The sequence below is a fragment of the Eptatretus burgeri genome, chromosome 7 (assembly GCF_056783735.1).
Source record: "Eptatretus burgeri isolate ZD-2024b chromosome 7, Ebu_testis_v1, whole genome shotgun sequence".
Lineage (NCBI taxonomy): Eukaryota > Metazoa > Chordata > Myxini > Myxiniformes > Myxinidae > Eptatretus > Eptatretus burgeri.
Window position 1 is genome coordinate 45063391 of NC_140967.1, and position 18785 is coordinate 45082175.

Here is an 18785-nt window from a genome sequence, read left to right on the forward strand (position 1 = left end):
TGGGTCGTATCGCAGACAGAGCAGGGGGGGCGATACCGGAGAGGAGACTGTGGAAGGCAGAAAGACCACCAACGTGCCTGTGGTGAGAAGTGAGGGGCCCAACGACGCAGCCTCATCTCTGGAGATACCAATGATCCAAAATGCCTTGGTTTCCAGTGTGAAGCCGAAAAAGGTAAGAGGCAGGAGCACCGGCCCAGAGGGGAGAGCAGTACTCCATCAGGCTGCGGACGAAAACTTTGCATGTGGTCAGGAGCTCAGGTGTGCTAAGGAAGGACTTTGCACGACGGAGGATTCCCAGTCGGCGACTGGCTTTGGAGGTCAGGTTGGAAATGTGGTTTTCCCAGGAAAGATCATGGCAGATAGTGAGACCCAGAAGCTTTAAAGAAAGGACTTCTTCCAGAGGATTGTTGAGAAAGTGGATGGGGGGGGGGGTTGGGGGGGTTCGAAACGGTCCTTTTGGAGAGACATCGTGAGAGTGTGAGATTTGTCAGGATTAAAAGACATGTTCCACATGTTGGACCACTTTGTGATTTTATCCAGCTTGTGATATTTGGACAAAATAACTGCAATCACTTCCTATAGCCATGAATGAGCTTCCTGCACCTCTCTACTGGCAGTTTGTCCCACTCTTCTTGTGCTAACTGCTCCAGTTCTCTCAGATTTGAAGAGTGCCTTGTTGTCTTCTGTTGTCCCAACTGTTGTCTTCAGATCTCCCCACAGGTGTTCAATGGGATTTAGATCTGGACTCATTGCTGGTCACTTCAGAGCAGTCCAGCGTTTTGTCTTGAACCATTTCTGGGTTCTTTTTGAAGTGTGTTTGGGGTCATTGTCTTGTTGCAAGACCCATGACCTTCGACAGAGACTCTGCTTTCTGACAATGGGTTGAACATTACGCTCCAAAATGCCTTGGTAATCTCCTGATTTCATGATGCTATAAACGCATTCAAGCCACCCAGTGCCAGAGGCAGCACAGCAAGCCAAAAACATCACTGAACCTCCTCCATGTTTGACTATAGGGAAGGTGTTCTTTTCTTTGAAGGTTTCATTTTGTTTTCTGTCAACATTGAGAATGATGTGCTTCACCAAAAAGCTCTAATTTGGTGTCAACTGTCCACAGGACATTCTCCCAGAATAATTTTGGTTTGTTCAGGTGTGTTTTGGCAAACTCCAGTTGGGCTTTCTTATGTCTCTCTCCCTCTCTCTCAGTAGTGGGGCCCTCCTGGGTCTCCTACCATGGAACCCCCTTTCATCGAATTGGCGACGGATGGTGCAAGTTGAAACTCTCGTACTTTGTGTCTGAAGGTCAGCTTGAATCTGTTTGGCAGTTGATCGAGGTGCTTTCTCCACCACTTGAACAATCCTTTGCTGTAATCTTCAATCAAGTTTTCTTTTGCTGCCACATCCAGGGAGGTTGGCTACAGTGCTATGGGCCTTAAACTTCCTAATAACATTGTGTACGGTGAACACAGGAACATTAAGGTCTCTGGATATGGACTTGTAACCTTGAGATTGTCCATGCTTGGCTACAATCTTGTGTCTGACCTCCTCAGACAATTCTCTGGTTTGTTTTCCTTTCTCCATGCTCATTGTGCTGCACACAGTGACACAAAACAGCAGAAAGACTCCTTTTCTCTATTCAAACTGATTGAATGAGTGATTTATATATTGCAGGCACCTGCAACTCACCATTGGCGAGTTCAATTCCACAGTAAAGGAGAATCACCTGCTTGAAATCTAATTGTTTCCAACAACTTCTAAAAGGTCCCAATAATATTGTCCAGGCCATTTTAGGAATTCTTTGTTGAATAAACTAAGATTTAGTAATTTTTTTCAGCTTTATTAGGTCATCTCCGCCGAGATGACCTAATAAAGTCGGACCAAATGTCCATCCATCCGTCCGTCCGTCAATTTTTCTTTTCGATCTTGATGAAACTTAGTATGTGGGTAGAGGTCGATGAGTGTTGCACAACGATATAACTTTTGTCCGGGTTCAAGGTCAGGGTCAAGATCACGAGGTCACGTAAGTTATAAAAATCGCCATTTTCAAAACCTATCTAGTCTGCCATTCTACAAGATATTCGGCAACTGTTTATTGATTATGATAGTAAAAAATATTATCTTGTATCTAACCGGACAGATTTTTGAATTTCCTTCCCGTTTGATCGTCACGTGATCTGGAAGATGGCCAAAAACGCCGATGCGATTCGCAAAGAAGGAAGGAAGGAGAAATGAAATATAAATATAAAACACATTTTTAGCCTTTTATATTTCTACATTTTCTGCCGAAGGTGCAAAAGTTTCAAAACCCGAAATGTAAACGTCGGCATTTATTTTTAAAATATAATTTCGTGCGCGCGCGCCAAAATGCCAAGTCATCTTTAACCGAGCTGCGCAGTAGAACTGCGCAGTAGTCTTCGGTCATAACAGAACATTGAGAACTTGTGGTATTATAGAGATGACTGTCACCCCCACACGGGGGTAATTTTTTTGTTTTGTTCCACTCCAAACCAAAGATGTACAAATATGGATACCAAAATATGTTTTTTTTTTTTTTAATTTCAACAATTTTCTGGAAGAAATGGTGCATTATTTGAAAAAAGTGCATGGGTGCCAATATTTTTGCCTTCGTGGCTCAGATAGCTGCTCTAATCATTTGTGGGCTGGGAAGGCACTCCCCCTCACCCTGATGAGACTTTCGGGTGAGTTGTGCGGTGAATCTGGAATCGGGCTCTCGAACAGGCCATTGCGAATCGGGAGTGGAGAAATCATCACCGAGGTGGTCACATGCCTAATTTATCTGAAAGGTCATCCCACAAAGTAATTTAAATAATATGCACGAAACAGCTCAATAATATTCGTGACCCTGGAAGTGCCGTGAGAGGAACTATCTTAGAGGAATTAACACGTCTATTGTTGTCACTGACTGCTCGAGTGTTCTGTTGTTGAACTGCTAGAGTTGATTTTGCTTTGTCTTTACTCCAAATCGACTTATCTATGACTGAAGGAAAGAGAAATGGGGAAATTATCCATTTTGACTTGTACTCCACATCAACTTGTCAGCCGAAATATATGGCACCCATCCCCAGTGACAGGAAAAGCAAGCAAAAGTACCCGTCCCCAGTAACAGGAATAGCAAGCAAAAGTACCCGTCCCCAGTGACAGAAAAAGTTTAAGTTAATCGATCAATTTAAATTATTTTAATGGACTTTCGAAAAGGTTAATTTTGTTCTCAAAAAAAATCCGGCCTTTTTAATTTGAGACCAATTGGTTGTCCTGTTTGCCAAAAATTGCTATATTGGTCACTTTTGCCTCAATTTGTGGCCTCTAAACAGCCTTTAAGGCCACGGCCACATAGCCCATGTTACCTCCCGCACAAAGTTTTATCTTTACCTCGAGTATGGAGTTTGTAGCTTTTAAGATGTGGCAGTGCATAAGCATTACTCCCCATGGCTGTTCCCGCAACAATATATTCTTCTTTAAAAAAAAATGAAAGAAAGAAGGAATTGTAACAAAAATATATTAAACTGGTCGTATTATTATGTTTCCAATGGGTTCAACTCGGTTCAACCTTCATTTTTTTTTTTTCAGACTGAAACACCTTCCTGTCATTTGTGAAAACCATTTACAAACTCGAGTTTTGCTTTCGAGCATCAAGGAGCCAAAATTGAAAAAGTATCCTCCTCCTCCTCCTCCTCCTCCTCCTCCTCCTCCTCCTCCTCCTCCTCCTCCTCCTCCTCCTCCTCCTCCTCCTCCTCCTCCTCCTCCTCCTCCTCAAAGCAAACTATACTTAACTTATGTTTGAGAAAGTAAACTTTTTTTTCTTGCTGCAACCTGTATTGAAAATGTTTTCTCATTTCTGTTCCAAACTCTGCTTTTCTCAGCTGGCAGGTACAGGTGATTCTCTGATTCCGAAGGCCAAGGCTGACCTGCATCCTCGAGATGTTGATGCTTTTTGGCTGCAGAGGCAGCTCGGTCGCTTCTACGATGACGCCGTAACATCCCAGCGTCGAGCTGACGAAGTCTTGAACATCCTCAAGGTGTGTGTGTGTGTGTGTGTGTGTGTGTGTGTGTGTGTGTGTGTGTGTGTGTGTGTGTGTGTGTGTGTGTGTGTGTGTGTGTGTGTGTGTGTGTATGTGTGTGTGTGTGTGTGTGTGTGTGTGTCAGTCATGGAGATATTTCTAGCACATGAGATGTTTGAGATTGCTGAAACTACATCATACTCTGAGGTCTTGACTATCATTTATGTTTACCCTTCTGTGCTATTTGTCTTCATTCTACAACCCTCAGACAGCATCTGATGACAGGGATTGTGAGAATCAGCTGGTTTTGCTCCTTGGATTCAACATGTTTGACTTCATCAAGACACTGCGACAAAATCGCATGATGGGTGAGGCCCATCTTTCTACAACGAGAATTTTGTTTGTTTGTTTGTGGTTCCTTTGTCCCCCTTTAACTCTCCACCCCACCCCCTCCCTCCCAAACACACATCCTTTCTCCCCCATCCCCATTTCCCACTGCTCTAATAATTTTTATATTGTTTTAGTTGAATAGTTGCTGAATCTGTAATGACTTGCTGTAACTTTGACAACCCTGCAGTTGTGTTTTTTGGTGGACCACTTTAATCAGGGCTGATGAGGTCAAAAAGCACGTTTTTGGCATTTTGCCCATTTTTGCGATTTTTCGCTGTTCCGTAATTTCAACTCTTTCCACAATGAAACTCATTCAGAATACAGACCCTAGTACCGAGTTCCAGTAGATGAAGTTTCATGGCGCTGACATGATTAGCGGCTGAGATATAAGTAATGAAAATAGGTGATTTTCTTTAATTGGTCTCATGTTTCATTCAATTTTCGCAGAATTATCAAAGCTGCCACTCCACGAATGTTGTTTCTCTGGATATGAAACTTCAGCGTCGTGGAGACATAAACATCTAGTTCATGTATATGGGATTTCACTTATCTACAACTGTGTTTCTCCGAAGTTATGGATTCCCAGATTGGGGTTAGATGAATGAGCAGCATGTGCTATAAAAGGCGCATTGTGCCTTTAATTGTCACACTCTAGCATCTTGAATGGCGAGATTGATCAGGTGGTTTATGTTCTCTGCAGTGAATTAAGACAAATGACAAATTCATGGCCTGTTTCTCTGCCGCTTTTCAGGTAACTATTCGGCTTATGTGGGCAGGTGGATAATGGTTGCTCCATAAGGGTGGATATAGGGCCAATATCAATGTCTGTGGTGGGGAGCTGCGTTCCTTGTATCCTGCTTTTGATACAACATCATCAGAGAAGGGGTGGTCTTCAAGCTCCATTGTTTTATCTGTTGAGAAGGATGCTCAGCTGACTGCACTATGGCCATTTCACCATGTTGAATGAGGATCCTGTTTGTGTGATGTGTGGTGCCAGAAGCTGTGACTGCTTCCTCAGAAAAATCTATATTATCCGAAAGCTAGACCAAGATGGTTGCATTTTGTTTGTTGACTCCAAGTGGGATAACCTGACTTTGATCCAACTGAAGTTGAACCAAAGCTGTTTTGAAGGACAAAATGGTTGAATGTGATGCACAGTGACTGAGATGGCTCAATGATCCAAGGAGATGTGTAGACCGTGTCAAATGATGAACGGTCAACCTAAGACACAAGGCTTTGGGTGTTACTTTTGCTCCTTTGGATTGAAGATAAACAATATCCTGAAGCAAGGACAACAATTTCAAATTCACTTTTGCAGGGACCTTAGCATATGCATATATATATATATATATATATATATATATATATATATATATATATATATATATATATATATATATATATATATATATATATATATTGTTACGGATCTTGAAACCATATGCATTCAAACATACAGATGTCCCAAAGGTCAGTTATTCCGTTAAGTACATGTGAGACAGGTCCCTTCCTTTTGTCTTGTGGGAGAATCAAAGGTGTGTGTTGCGATGTTCTTTTAGGTTGGTTATTACATCCAACAGACCATCTAACGACCATCCAACGAACCATCCAACGATCATCCAACAGTCCATCCAATAAACAAACCGACAACACCACTGAACAAGCACTTCACTCGCCTAACCGGCGACTCGCTGGCAGTTCCTTCTCGGCTTCCACAAACTTTGTAACTTCTTTTTGACGAGTATGGGCATGCGTGGAGTGGGGCGCGGAGTTTTCCCGGAGTGGCCGAAATCCCACCCAGAAAGGGCGGACCCATGGGAGCCCCGTCCAATCAGGGCAGACAGTGATATCTGTTCCACCAACCCCCCGCCCCTTTCGGGGAGGTCCATAAAAGTTACGACGCCATCCTCAGTGGAGAGTTCTGAAGGGGTTCGGTCATTGGTTCTGAGTAAGTGTCTTGGAGGAGGAACGAGAGTTATTTTGGAGAAGCAAGTTGGTTGGTGTGCGTTCTACATTTTGCTGGCGTTTGTGGAGTTTTCCTGCGTCCCGTCCGCGACATGATCTCCGCCCTGGGACTCCGACTGCACCACTCGGTTTCCTCCACGGGCACGAGCGACACGCGTGTGACTATCGGTGGAGCCGCATGACCAATAGCAGGTGCCGCACCGTGGAGCACTCCCTCCCTTCAACGTGCAGGTACCCACGTGAATTGCGACCCCCCAGCTCGTCTCTCCCTCTCTGGCTGCGGGGATCTTTCAATAAATCGTCTGAGTGTGTGGGCCCGTCTTATAAGTAGAACTGTTAAGTGTTTTCCATCATTGCAAATTATTGCTTGCATATCCACGATAAGTCGTGCCCTGTGTCTTTTTTTTTATTTGTGAATTGATCAATTGTAGAAATGTTCCCAGTTCGTTTCCATCCTTATTTGCATTGGTCCAGCACGATGCACATCTGAGTTTTAGCCGGGTCTTTATACCCGATAATCGGTTCATCCTCGCTGGCGCAGCTTTGGCAGTTCCGCTCGACTGCACCTGTACCGGAGTTGGTAGTCGGTCGTTGGAACTCTACCGCAGTCGGTAGAGTGACCCGGTTCGAGCAAGACGTGCCGAGGGCGTGGTTCCCCGGTAGACGACATCACGTAGTTAATGAGGTAAATTGGTTCTAGACAAAAAGACCCTATGCTACGCGGTGGAGGTATTGGCGTTCCATGGTCGGTTCAGCGACTTGCCGGCTCGTGGAATTATCCGGAGCGACTGACTACAATTCCGGGGAGTCTGGTGGGAGACGACGTAACCTCCCCCACCTAGTGGTTGTTCTCGCCACCGGTCCCCGGCCCACAACAGCTTGGTTTCGGGAACGGGGTTCGAACCCCTCCGCCTCCATAGAGAAATTTCAACCACGCCACCCAGTCAACCACGAGTTCCAGTGTGTGCCATCTAATTATTCCGTTTAAATAGAGGTCACGTGGTTATCTGAGCAGGGAGCGCGCCCTCGGCAAAGCACCAATATTATGTGATTAGATTTTAATTAAGGCGGCCGAGCGTTTTAACCGCTGGTGCGTGCCAACGATTTTTCTTGGTCAAATCTGTGGTAATTACCTCCCAGTCTATCTCTGTTCGAACAATGCTCGACCAATAGAAGGAAAGGACGAACACGGACAGGTTGGAAATCGAAAATAATTTATTAATAATAAAATAAATAAAAAGAACCTTTTATTTGCTAAGGTAAATAAAGAATGAATTTCAAAGTAAAATCAATCAAAATGCCAGGAAAGGGACAAAGAGCAGATGCTTATCGGGGGTTGACTTACAGCTAAACGCAGACAAGGGTACCCAGCAGATCATTCAGGGTGAGGGGAGGGAGAGAATTGTCTCGCTCACCAGAAAGTCGTCCGTGAAGCGAAAACGTCCTGAAAATGCGTGCGTGCGTGTCACGTCCGTGGCCAGCATCCAGCTTTGCCGTGCACCTTCTCGCGGGGCAGCCTTGAACACCAGTCAAAGTCTGGAGGGCACCGAGATCGTCCGTCGCGGGTTTAGACCCTGGTGTTGTTGGTGATCGACCCGTGCCTCACTTGTTGGCGGCACTGCTCACACCCACATGCGCACCACACGCTCGCTTGCCGAAGCACTGGAAGGGCGAATTGTCTCTTCGGCACTGGTTCCACACCCGCTTCTTGGTTGCTTCTCTCGCCCTTTGCCTTTTCTTCTCTCCTTTCGCTTTTCCTCTCCTCACTTTTTCTCTTCCGTATCTCTTTCTCTTCAGAACGTATCTCTTTCTTTTCAGAACGTATCTCATTCGCTTTTTCCTCACTTTTTTATATCTCCGAACGTCTCTCCTCACAGAACGAACCTCACGCTTTCTCTCATTTTTATATCCCCGGGCCGTCTCCATGGGGTGCCGTCCTCCCCAAGCTCACCCCGCCCCACTGGGTCATGGTTACCATGACGACCCTTGCGCTCAAAAAAGGTGGGCGTCGGAGCTCGCGAAAGAATGTTGCTGAGGAAAAATGAGGGTGGACTTCAGGGCTCATGAAAGAAATGTGTGTGAACGTGTCCGTCGTAAAGAAAGAAAGCTTCCCATAAGAGAGGGAATCTATTCTTTACCTTTCTCAACGCATCACATTTAAGATCCCATTAGACATGGGGATGGGGCAAATCTGAACATGCATTTAAGGAAATAACTGTCTGAGGACCTGTATGTGTGGATAGCTCTTTCACAATCCACTTCATCAAATGAAGTAAACCTTCGTTATCCAAAGGATTGCCGTCCGCTGTTTCGGTGAACAACAAATCATTTTCTCTGAACCATTTTTTTACCATGGGACCCAGTCTTTGTTATCCACGGTTCACATCCCCAGCACTGCCAGTGCGGGCTGGTATTCTCACCCTGCAGTGATGCCACGTGCACTCCGCGGCCGGCCGGTAGTGCTGCTGCCTGCATCTCCACCTTGGCGGGTGTGGGTGGTACTTGAGACACTCAGTGCGTACCTATCTCTCTCATTGAACACTGCGCTATGTGCAATCATAATACTGTACATTGCTTTTGTTTTTGGTTATTATTGCCCTTGGTGACATTTAACCATGGACCTCAAGAGGAAAACTGTTGCTTGTGCTGTGTCATTTGTTACTTGTTATTACACAATCTAAAAAAATGTAGAAACCATAACATTAAAATTGAAAATCCACAAATAACCCCTCGCACACCGTTAAAAAAAAAGTTACCCCTCACACGCAACCTAAAACAAAACGAGCTTGGCCTGCAATGTTTTCTTTTATGCTGTGCATGAGAGTGATCCCATAAACCACTACAGTATGTTATCCATGGTTTTTCCAACCACTGGGGTTTCTGGGAATGTAACGAGGGTTTACTGTACATGTATAAGTTGTATTTATTATGTTTGCACATAGGATGCACCCCAGTATCTGCTTGCAGTTTGCCAGCATTCCCCACCTAGTTGGCTTACTTGTGCAAATGTGTTTACAGTACTACATTGTACATTGCTGGCCAGTGCTCAAAGTTCAGCTGAGCGACAGAAGATCGTTGATGCCATGGAATCCAATGCAGAGTTGCGACCAATTCTGCACAAGTTGCAGGAGACCGACAAGGAAGATATAGTCCAGGTAAACGTTGAATGCTTGGTAATTAAGTCCGAGCACATTAATATTGGATGGGATTGGATCTACGTGCTGTTTTTTTTTAGAAATCTACAGAAAATGACAATTCTTTTTCCGTGATGACATTTTACAGGAGGAAAGATCTCGGCGAGAACGCTTGCGGCAATCTCGTGTTGATGCAGACTTGGAAGCAATGGATGAAGAGCAGGAAGGAATGGTGGGTGGTGGTGTTGCAGGGTCGTAATCCGAGAACATTATTTGGGGGGAGGTGGGACTGAGCATGTATGTATGTTTGTTTGTTTTATTGCTTAGTTAAGTTGTAATAGAAGTTGTCGATAGAAGAGGTTATAATCATCAATTACTGGATAAGTAGGCCCTTTGTACCTATTGTAATCTGAATGGTAGTTCCTCATGTTCACCAGTTTAACTGCCCTCCTCATGGTTCAGGCCCCAATGCCCCGACAGGCATTTGACCTGGAGGAGCTCTCCTTTTCCCAAGGCTCCCACTTCATGGCAAACAAACGTTGCCAGCTACCAGATGGCTCCTTCCGTAAGCAGCGAAGGGGCTATGAAGAGGTCCATGTACCTGCCCTCAAAGCCCGCCCCTTCGCTTCTGATGAGGTATAACAAGGGCTTTCCCTTGCTACCAATAATTATTTTGTCCTCATCTCATGTTCAAAACCTTCTGTGCAGTCTCCAAAACTTTCCTTCCATATTTTAAGTATTTTAAAAAAAAAAATTTTTTTTTGTTAACCTATTCTCCACATTTTATCCCATTCAGTCATTGATGCCGGTGGAGCATGTGATGCGCTATGCTCAGGTTGCCTTCGAGAGTTATAAAACTCTGAATCGCATACAGAGCAAGTTGTATCGTGCAGCTATGGAGACCGACCAGAACCTGTTGCTATGTGCCCCAACGGTCTTTGATACACCTATACACACACCAGAACCCTTTCTCATATTGTCTTGCATTCACAGTTGCATGGTACCTGCTTTGTATTCAAATGTTGGATTGTGAATGATCGAGTCTTGATACGCTCTGCGTGTTAGGGTGCTGGTAAAACTCATGTGGCTCTGCTGTGCATCCTACGTGAGATTGGGAAACACATCAATGCAGACGGCACGATCAACGCACATGACTTTAAGGTCGTGTATGTGGCACCCATGCGTTCCTTGGTGCAGGAGATGGTTGGGAATCTTGGGAAGGTGAGCGTTTATATAAGGGAGCTTTGAATGCTTCTGCTAAGTATATGAGGGTGGTCCTGATGTTTGTTGTTTGTTGTGATGAGAAAAGAGAATATTGGTTTTAATGGCAAGATTTGGATACTTGTATCCAGCGTTTGTCCAGCTATGGTCTCCGTGTCTCTGAATTGACGGGAGACCACCAGTTGTGCAAAGAGGATATCCAAGCCACACAAGTGATCGTATGCACACCAGAGAAATGGGACATAGTTACTCGTCGGGGCGGAGAACGTCCTTACACACAGCTTGTTCGCCTCCTCATCTTGGTAAGAAAACATTTCAACTTGTGAACTCACAAAAATGCTTTATTTGTTTGTGTTGTGCGTCCTTTTTCTCTGTCAAGGGCATGAGCTCAGTGTATCTGAGATTTAAAAGGGCAAAACTGATGGAGATCCAAAACCTGATGCTTCTTGTATGTGAGAGCGACTCATTCATATGTATTATTCAGGATGAGATCCATTTGCTTCATGATGAACGAGGTCCAGTGCTTGAGGCTTTAGTGGCGAGGACGATCCGCAGCATCGAAGCCACACAGGAAGAGGTGCGTCTTGTCGGACTCTCTGCCACACTACCCAACTACGAGGATGTTGCCACTTTCCTGCGAGTCGATCCCGCCAAGGGATTGTTCTACTTCGATAACAGGTTAGTTCAGCGAAATTAATCAGTGTTTGATAATGCAAGGCATTACATTAAACCCTTGCTTTGTGCTTTATTTAAAGGAAAGTCACTTTTTTGACTTTATGGGGTTCTACATTTGTTAAATTAGTTTTGGAAGTAATAATTAAATTTGGTCTCTGCAGTGAAACATTTTATAAAACAACTATTACTGTAAAATTATTGTTTGTCTTCATCCAATTGTTTTGGGACAAATGTTTATAAAACTGCAGCAAAAAAAAATTCTAAACAACATTCATTCATTCATTCATTCATTATGTAATGAAATAAAAATCGTCTCAAAAACTTTGTTTTAACAAGTGTTTTGTTCAAAATATCCAATCAAATAATGGGCAAAAAAAGAAACCTGTAAAAAAATTTTGGTTACAAAGTCAAGGCTCATAGAAGAGCAAGACCACAGAATGGATCACGATGCAACAGAACAAAAAGAACAACAGAATGGGGGGGGGAGGGGGTCCCAACAGCAGGGCCAAAGGACAAAATAGAGAGAGACTTGGACAAACAAGAGACGTGGGGAGGAACGAGGTGTAGTGGAGGATGCAAATGGTGGACAAGATAGGTACGGAAGCAAACTCTCAGGGACAAAAAACTGGAAATTTGCTTGGGGAGTGGGGGAGGGTTGGTTTAATGGCGGTATAAAAGATCATGGGATTGGGGATGATTTGAGATGGTGGTGAACAGCTGGCTTGAAGACCTGGAAGGAAGAATGAGATTGAAGAGAATGTGGAGGTTGGTTCCACAACTGTGGGAAAATGAGGAACGAATGAGTGGAAGTGAGCAGTGATTCTGGATTTTGGGAGCTTAACCAGAATGGAGTTGCTGTTTGATTACGTTCGTCCTGCAAAAACTTGGAGAGGGAAGAGGGTGCATGACCAGAAAGGATGTGGTAGAAAACAGAGAGACCAGCAAACCTGTCTGTGGTGTGATAGCGATCAGCCCATCGACTCAGCTTCATCACGGGAGATTCCAATGATATTGAAGGCCTTTGTTTCCATAGCATCAAACTGAGCAAGGTGTGAGGCAGGGTCACCAGCCCAGAGGGGAGAGCAGCACTCCATCAAGCTGTGGATGAAGGCGTTGTCTGTGGATAGGAGTTCAGGTCACAGAAGTGCTTTGGACAATGGAGGATTCTCGGACTGGTTTTGGAAGCCAATTTTGAAATGTGCTGGAAACTAGTGACATATTTGGCCTTTGTCGTAATGATATCCAAATGAAAAACTTCTTGTCGGTTTACATTGACTAAGAACTTTGTAACGTAGAGTTTGTTTTGTTTCATCTGTGGGTAGATTGCCTATTAAATGTCACCGACTACTTTTTCTCTTCAAAACCCGATTTCCTTTCAAGTAACTTTTTTTTTTCTGGATGCAGTTTCCGCCCAGTGCCATTAGAGCAACAGTATGTGGGTGTGACCGAAAAGAAGGCATTGAAGCGCTTCCAGGTTATGAATGAGGTCGTATATGAGAAGGTTGTGGAGCATGCCGGAAAAAATCAGGTATGACAAAAAGGAAAAGGTTAGAAATGATGAATGGGAGGTATCATTGCTTGCCAGTTTAAATCTCTGATGGTAAAAATATTTTATGGTTGCAGGTTCTGGTGTTTGTTCACTCGAGGAAGGAGACTGGCAAGACTGCACGAGCGATCCGAGATGCTTGTTTGGAGAAGGACTCATTAGGACTTTTCTTAAGAGAGGGCTCTGCTTCCACTGAGGTTCTGCGAACAGAGGCCGAGCAGTGCAAGGCATGTAAATTTTGTACTTTTTACACCATGCTTTCTCTTGCCTCAAATGTTACCACCACCAGTTTCACTTTATCCCTTTTTTTGCTTTTGTACAATGTGAGACCAAAAGATTTGTAGGTGCACATTATTCTCTCACTGCATTGTTCATTGGGCCTTTTGCAACACTTGATCACATTTACATGCTAAAGAGTGTTGTCATCTCCATAATAAAGTGGCATGTTTTTGGAAAAGCAGCATTAAACTCGTGTTTTTGATTATCACATTAACCCCACAGAACCTGGAGCTGAAGGACCTGCTGCCCTACGGATTTGCTATTCACCATGCCGGGATGACCCGTGTTGACCGCACACTTGTGGAGGACCTCTTTGCAGATCGACACATACAAGTATGGACTTGAATTTCAGTTACTCAAAATTTGGGTTCTCGACTTTAAATATGGCGATTATACCTGTTGACTAGACTAATGGTTTTTTTTTTTGTTGTTTTAAAACAAATGTGGACAGGTGCTTGTTTCGACTGCAACTCTGGCCTGGGGTGTAAATCTGCCAGCGCACACTGTGATAATCAAGGGCACGCAGGTGTACAGTCCTGAAAAGGGACGTTGGACAGAGCTGGGTGCACTTGACGTTCTGCAGGTACATTTGGGGAGTGTCACAGTGACCTCTAATGCTTGGATATGATGGATACCAAAAAAAATTGAAGTGGGTGCAACATCAAACAGAGACAATTGCACTGCCTGCAGATGTTGGGCAGAGCCGGACGCCCACAGTATGACACCAAGGGTGAGGGCGTGCTGATTACTTCCCACGGAGAGCTCCAGTACTACTTATCTCTGCTCAACCAGCAACTGCCCATCGAGAGCCAGTTGATCAGCCGCTTGCCAGATGTCCTCAATGCAGAAGTAGTTTTGGGAAATGTTACAAACACGAAGGTAACTCTTGTATCTGTGGCAGTGTTTACTGTTATCAATCAGCTGGAGTTGAAGTTTTTAGTCTATTGCAACATGTTTGGTAACCAACCAGTCTCGCATCAGGCAAAGATGACACAAAAGCCACGCTACCGTTATGATCACACTCTGTTTTTCTGTTTGTCTGTCTGTCCGTTCCTGTGTATCTTTGGGTTTGAGGGGTTGCAATTGCGGGGGGGGGGGGAGGGGGGGAGGTGAGGAGGTAAGGAGTTAAGGGGGATCTTTGTAACCGTTTGAGTGATCGCAACCAACCCTAGCACCCATAATGAGAAACTATGTGGAGGTAAGTCGTGTGGAGTAGGGGTTCTCCATATCGGGGTCTCACTTCATGTCAGCCACATGGGCTGCAGTGCTGCCATACGTGACTTGCATAATTGGGGCCCACCCAATAAGGGATTTATGGTGGAAAAACTCAGCTATTAACTTTATAGATTTTTCAATTTAGGGGGGATTTTTAATCGGCAGGAGAGGAGATTTTTGTAATGGCTTGATTGATTGCAACCAAACTTGGAAGGGGATAGTGTAGGCCCAATGGGGGTCGATGATGAAAAAAGTGAAGTTATTTGGTTCAACAATAGATTCTGAGATTTAAGAGGGGATTTTGGAATAGGAGTAAGCATAATAATCTATTTAACTGCTTAATTTTATCGTGACCAAACTTTTCAAGAATAGTGTAGTCCCCATGGGGACGACAATAGGAGGGGGGGGGAGGGAGGGGTGGATGAGGTTTTTGGGAAGGGGGTTGGGTTCAGTGTGATTGTTGTCTTGAGATCAGTGTGGGTATAGCACTTGGACCCATCAAGTGCTTTGCACTTGTTCTAAATATTTTTTCATTTCGATTTGTTTTTGTTTTGTTCTTTTTTTGTATTTATTCATTTGATTCATTCATTTGCTTGTGTTTTTATTTATTTACTTATTTTTGCCTGTAGGAAGCCGTGAACTGGTTAGGGTACACGTACCTCTACGTGCGGATGCTCCGAGCACCCACTTTGTATGGTGTCTTGCCTGATGAACTGCGCACAGATCCCTTACTGGAGCGCCGACGCCTGGACCTGATTCACTCGGCTGCATTGGTTTTGGAACGGAGTAGTTTGGTCAAGTACAACCGCAAAACAGGTTCTTTTCAGGTACCGCATTACCAGTTGTTGAAATGACCAAAACAGTCTGTTGACCTCATGTGAGAATCCAATTTATTTCTATCCTCAGGTCTCTCAATAAGTCTTCCTTGTACTCCCTCCATCCACCCCACCCCCCCTCCTCCCCACTCCCAAGGTGACTGAGCTGGGACGCATCGCTTCCCAGTATTATTGTACACACCAGACAATGGCCACATACAATCAACTACTGAAGCCAACACTTAGCGAGATTGAGCTCTTCCGTGTCTTCTCGCTGTCCTCTGAGTTCAGAAACATCATGGTCCGTGAGGTAAAAGTGTGGTTCACGCGCTGTTGTCCTGACCTAGTTTAATATACTGAGCTGTTGTTCAATAGAGACTTGATTTTATTAATTTATTTATTAGGAGGAGAAGCTGGAGCTGCAGAAGCTGTTGGAGCGAGTCCCCATCCCTATTAAAGAGAGCATTGAGGAGCCAAGTGCAAAGGTAACCCCCTGGGGTTAATTACCACAGGGATAGTAGAATTATATAAATAAACTTGTGCAAGATATGTTGCATGCAAGTAAAGGAATGAGTGAACACAGAGAGAGAACGAGAGAACGAGTAAACGAACACTACAGTAACAAGCAAACCTGCATGGCATTTAGTATCAATGCAGCAGATGTGCTTGATTTTATTTATTTGTTCTAAAAATTTCAATTTTTTAATTGCCCAATGTTCTACTTCCTCCTTCTCATCGATATGGGAAACCAAAGCACTCTTTAAGGTGGTAACTTATGTTATGCACTCTTATTCAGGTAAACGTGTTGCTTCAATCGTACATCTCCCAGCTGAAGCTCGAGGGATTTGCCCTCATGGCTGATATGGTCTACATCACACAGGTATCCTGAGTGTCTTGTTACCTTACCCACGTGTCTACTAACTCTCATTTCATTCCTGAGCAGGGCAGCCTTCTTGACATTTCCTTTCTTTTTCTGTGTAGTCCGCAGGACGACTCATGCACTGCATCTTTGAGATAGTATTGAACCGTGGCTGGGCACAACTTACTGACCGTGCGCTCACCCTCTGCAAAATGATTGACAAGAGAATGTATGTGTTATGGGGGCACATCGTTTGAATGTTATTGATCTCTCAGCAATATCTGCAATCACCTTCCCCTCCCTCCCTCTCTCCCACCCTCTTCATTAGTGCTGAATATTTCTTTACAGGTGGTCATTTGAGCAGCATTGTTGTCATTCATATAGGCCTGCCTGTTTGCTTTTCTATGTTTGTTTATTTATGAAAATATTGTTGGGAGCTCCAGTATTCACAAGTTTGTTGGGTATGGACAGGTGGCAATCGATGACTCCATTACGCCAGTTTAAGAAAATCCCTGATGAAGTGATAAAGAAGATTGAGAAGAAGAACTTCCCATGGGAGCGTTTCTACGATCTCAATCACAATGAAATCAGTATGTGGGGGAGTTGGGATGTGTTTGTATGTTTGTTTGTTAACTCAGTTGTGAAGTTTCAGAGTTTTGTTTTTTTCTGAGGGCTCTTCAGGTTCCTCACCAATCCTGGGACAGCTCCCAGCTGTAGTTAGTTTGTGGTAGTGTTCCTGGGGATGATTTGTTGGATCTTCATGATGTTCATCTTTATCATTCCCATTTCTGCAATTATCACCAGTACAATTTTGGCGCTCTTTGACTTCTTGGATCTTTTGACTTCATTATTGAGATCTTGATATTTCGTCATTTTCTTGTTTTCCATGTTGTTGCTAGGCATGTTATCTATCTATCAATCTATAAATGCAAGCTACCAGTTTTGTGTCTGAGTGGGGTAAATATTCTAACCACATGTATACTGCTGAATGATGCCTCATTTAAGAGCTCTTGGCTCCAGACAGTGCTTGCGGAAGTTTACAAATACTGTTATTCATACAATTTCGAGTTTTGTTCTATTTATTGTAGCCCACGTGGTGTTTATGCTCAGTCGTTGGCTTACACATCCACCTGAAGTTAAAAAAAATTAAAAATACATAACCACAAAGTATCCAGTCAAAGAGAACTCTAACTGACAATACCTTGTGTGAGTGTAAGCGTGAAGTTTCACGGGTGGTGTATAAATATTCGAAATGTCACTGTTTTGCACACCTACCGCAAATAAGAAAAATTATTCCGTCCAACAAATGATTTCCTTTTCATCCATTTTAACCCATCCAAGAAAACTTCATTCTATTTGAAACAAATGAATTCTACAAAGTAGTAAAGCCAGGGGTATGTTCAGTTACCAAGCAGCTTGCTCGGACTTCTTGCCAAGCCAGCTGTTCCTGATCAACGGTTTTTGATGGAGTGCTTGCTTGAGTGCTGAAGCAATTTGGTGAGCTCTCTCCAATGAACTTGGTAACTGAGCATAACCCAGAAGTAAAATATAATATAACCACAAATTAAATTCCGTCCTACGAATAATTTTCTTTTCGTCCATTTTACTTCATCGAGAAAACTTAATTCTTTTGGAAACGAACAAATTCTCCTTCAAACGGAACCTCAAACTCCTTACTAATGCATATGTGGCAAGTTGGATGTGACGAAAAACAGATTGAGAGTAATCAAAAACTGGTTTGTTTGTTTGTTTATTAATATGGCGTGATCGGAGGTGAAGTGGTACTCCGCACGGAATCCTGGAGGGTTGTGACGTGGCCTGCGGTGAGGGAAAGCTCTTGATGTCACATTAGGAGAACAAATGAACGAAAATAGTGGAAAACTGGAAACCAGTGATACCTTACATATTGGCTTGAGGTCACGACAGGACTAATCAGTCTGTGTGTCAGTCCTTGCGACGGATGGGGGAGAGATCCAGAATTGGGAGTGGGGGAGGGATGCGGACTTGAAGAAGAAAGCGGTTGACGACTCGAAGTCGCATCTACATTGCATGGAATTTCCATGGGTCCCTGTTAAAATGCTGTTAAAGGACATTCCTGTCAAATTCCATAAATATTCCACACACGATTGGAAATGAATTCCCTTTAAACAGCCCGGTTCCACCGGGCTATCTGCTAGATAGTCGGTATTTTTGAGGTAGTTGTGTTTCTTCAGATTCTGGGATGAGGAAGGTGTTACCTTCTGTGAGCAACTTATCGAATACCTTTTATTGTGCGATTGTGTTTGTGTGCGTACAGGTGAGCTGATACGTATGCCGAAAATGGGCAAGACTATCCACAAGTTTGTTCACCAGTTTCCGAAGCTGGAACTTTCCACTCACATCCAGCCAATCACACGATCTACACTGAGGGTGGAACTCACCATCACACCAGACTTCCAGTGGGATGACAAGGTGCAAATGACAAGTATTTTAGGACCAGTATTTAGATATTTATTATTACCATCCTCTGTGTTGTTTGCCATTGCTTGTGACAAATTGGGCTCTTGAATGTAGGATAATGCAACATGAAATCTGTTTACTCGATGGCAGGTACACAGCCAATCAGAAGGCTTCTGGGTCCTTGTGGAGGATGTGGATGGAGAGGTGGTTCTTCACCATGAGTTCTTC

General features: G+C 43.9%; 1 protein-coding gene across 1 annotated transcript in view; it reads left to right on the forward strand.

Moving 5' to 3' along the window:
- SNRNP200 (small nuclear ribonucleoprotein U5 subunit 200) overlaps positions 1-18785 on the forward strand; it is a 48269-nt gene that overhangs the window by 13588 nt on the left and 15896 nt on the right. Inside the window, exons 7-28 of the mRNA XM_085888275.1 lie at positions 3882-4037; positions 4288-4387; positions 9393-9529; positions 9657-9740; positions 9971-10144; positions 10305-10442; positions 10574-10729; positions 10861-11031; positions 11214-11407; positions 12809-12932; positions 13028-13177; positions 13452-13562; positions 13681-13812; positions 13920-14108; positions 15074-15271; positions 15417-15569; positions 15664-15744; positions 16056-16139; positions 16241-16347; positions 16590-16708; positions 18415-18569; positions 18708-18785. The exon at positions 18708-18785 is cut by the window's right edge and continues 112 nt beyond it. Coding sequence (XP_085744401.1) covers positions 3882-4037; positions 4288-4387; positions 9393-9529; positions 9657-9740; positions 9971-10144; positions 10305-10442; positions 10574-10729; positions 10861-11031; positions 11214-11407; positions 12809-12932; positions 13028-13177; positions 13452-13562; positions 13681-13812; positions 13920-14108; positions 15074-15271; positions 15417-15569; positions 15664-15744; positions 16056-16139; positions 16241-16347; positions 16590-16708; positions 18415-18569; positions 18708-18785 — 2991 coding nt within the window. The remainder of the gene's footprint in view (positions 1-3881; positions 4038-4287; positions 4388-9392; positions 9530-9656; positions 9741-9970; positions 10145-10304; positions 10443-10573; positions 10730-10860; positions 11032-11213; positions 11408-12808; positions 12933-13027; positions 13178-13451; positions 13563-13680; positions 13813-13919; positions 14109-15073; positions 15272-15416; positions 15570-15663; positions 15745-16055; positions 16140-16240; positions 16348-16589; positions 16709-18414; positions 18570-18707) is intronic.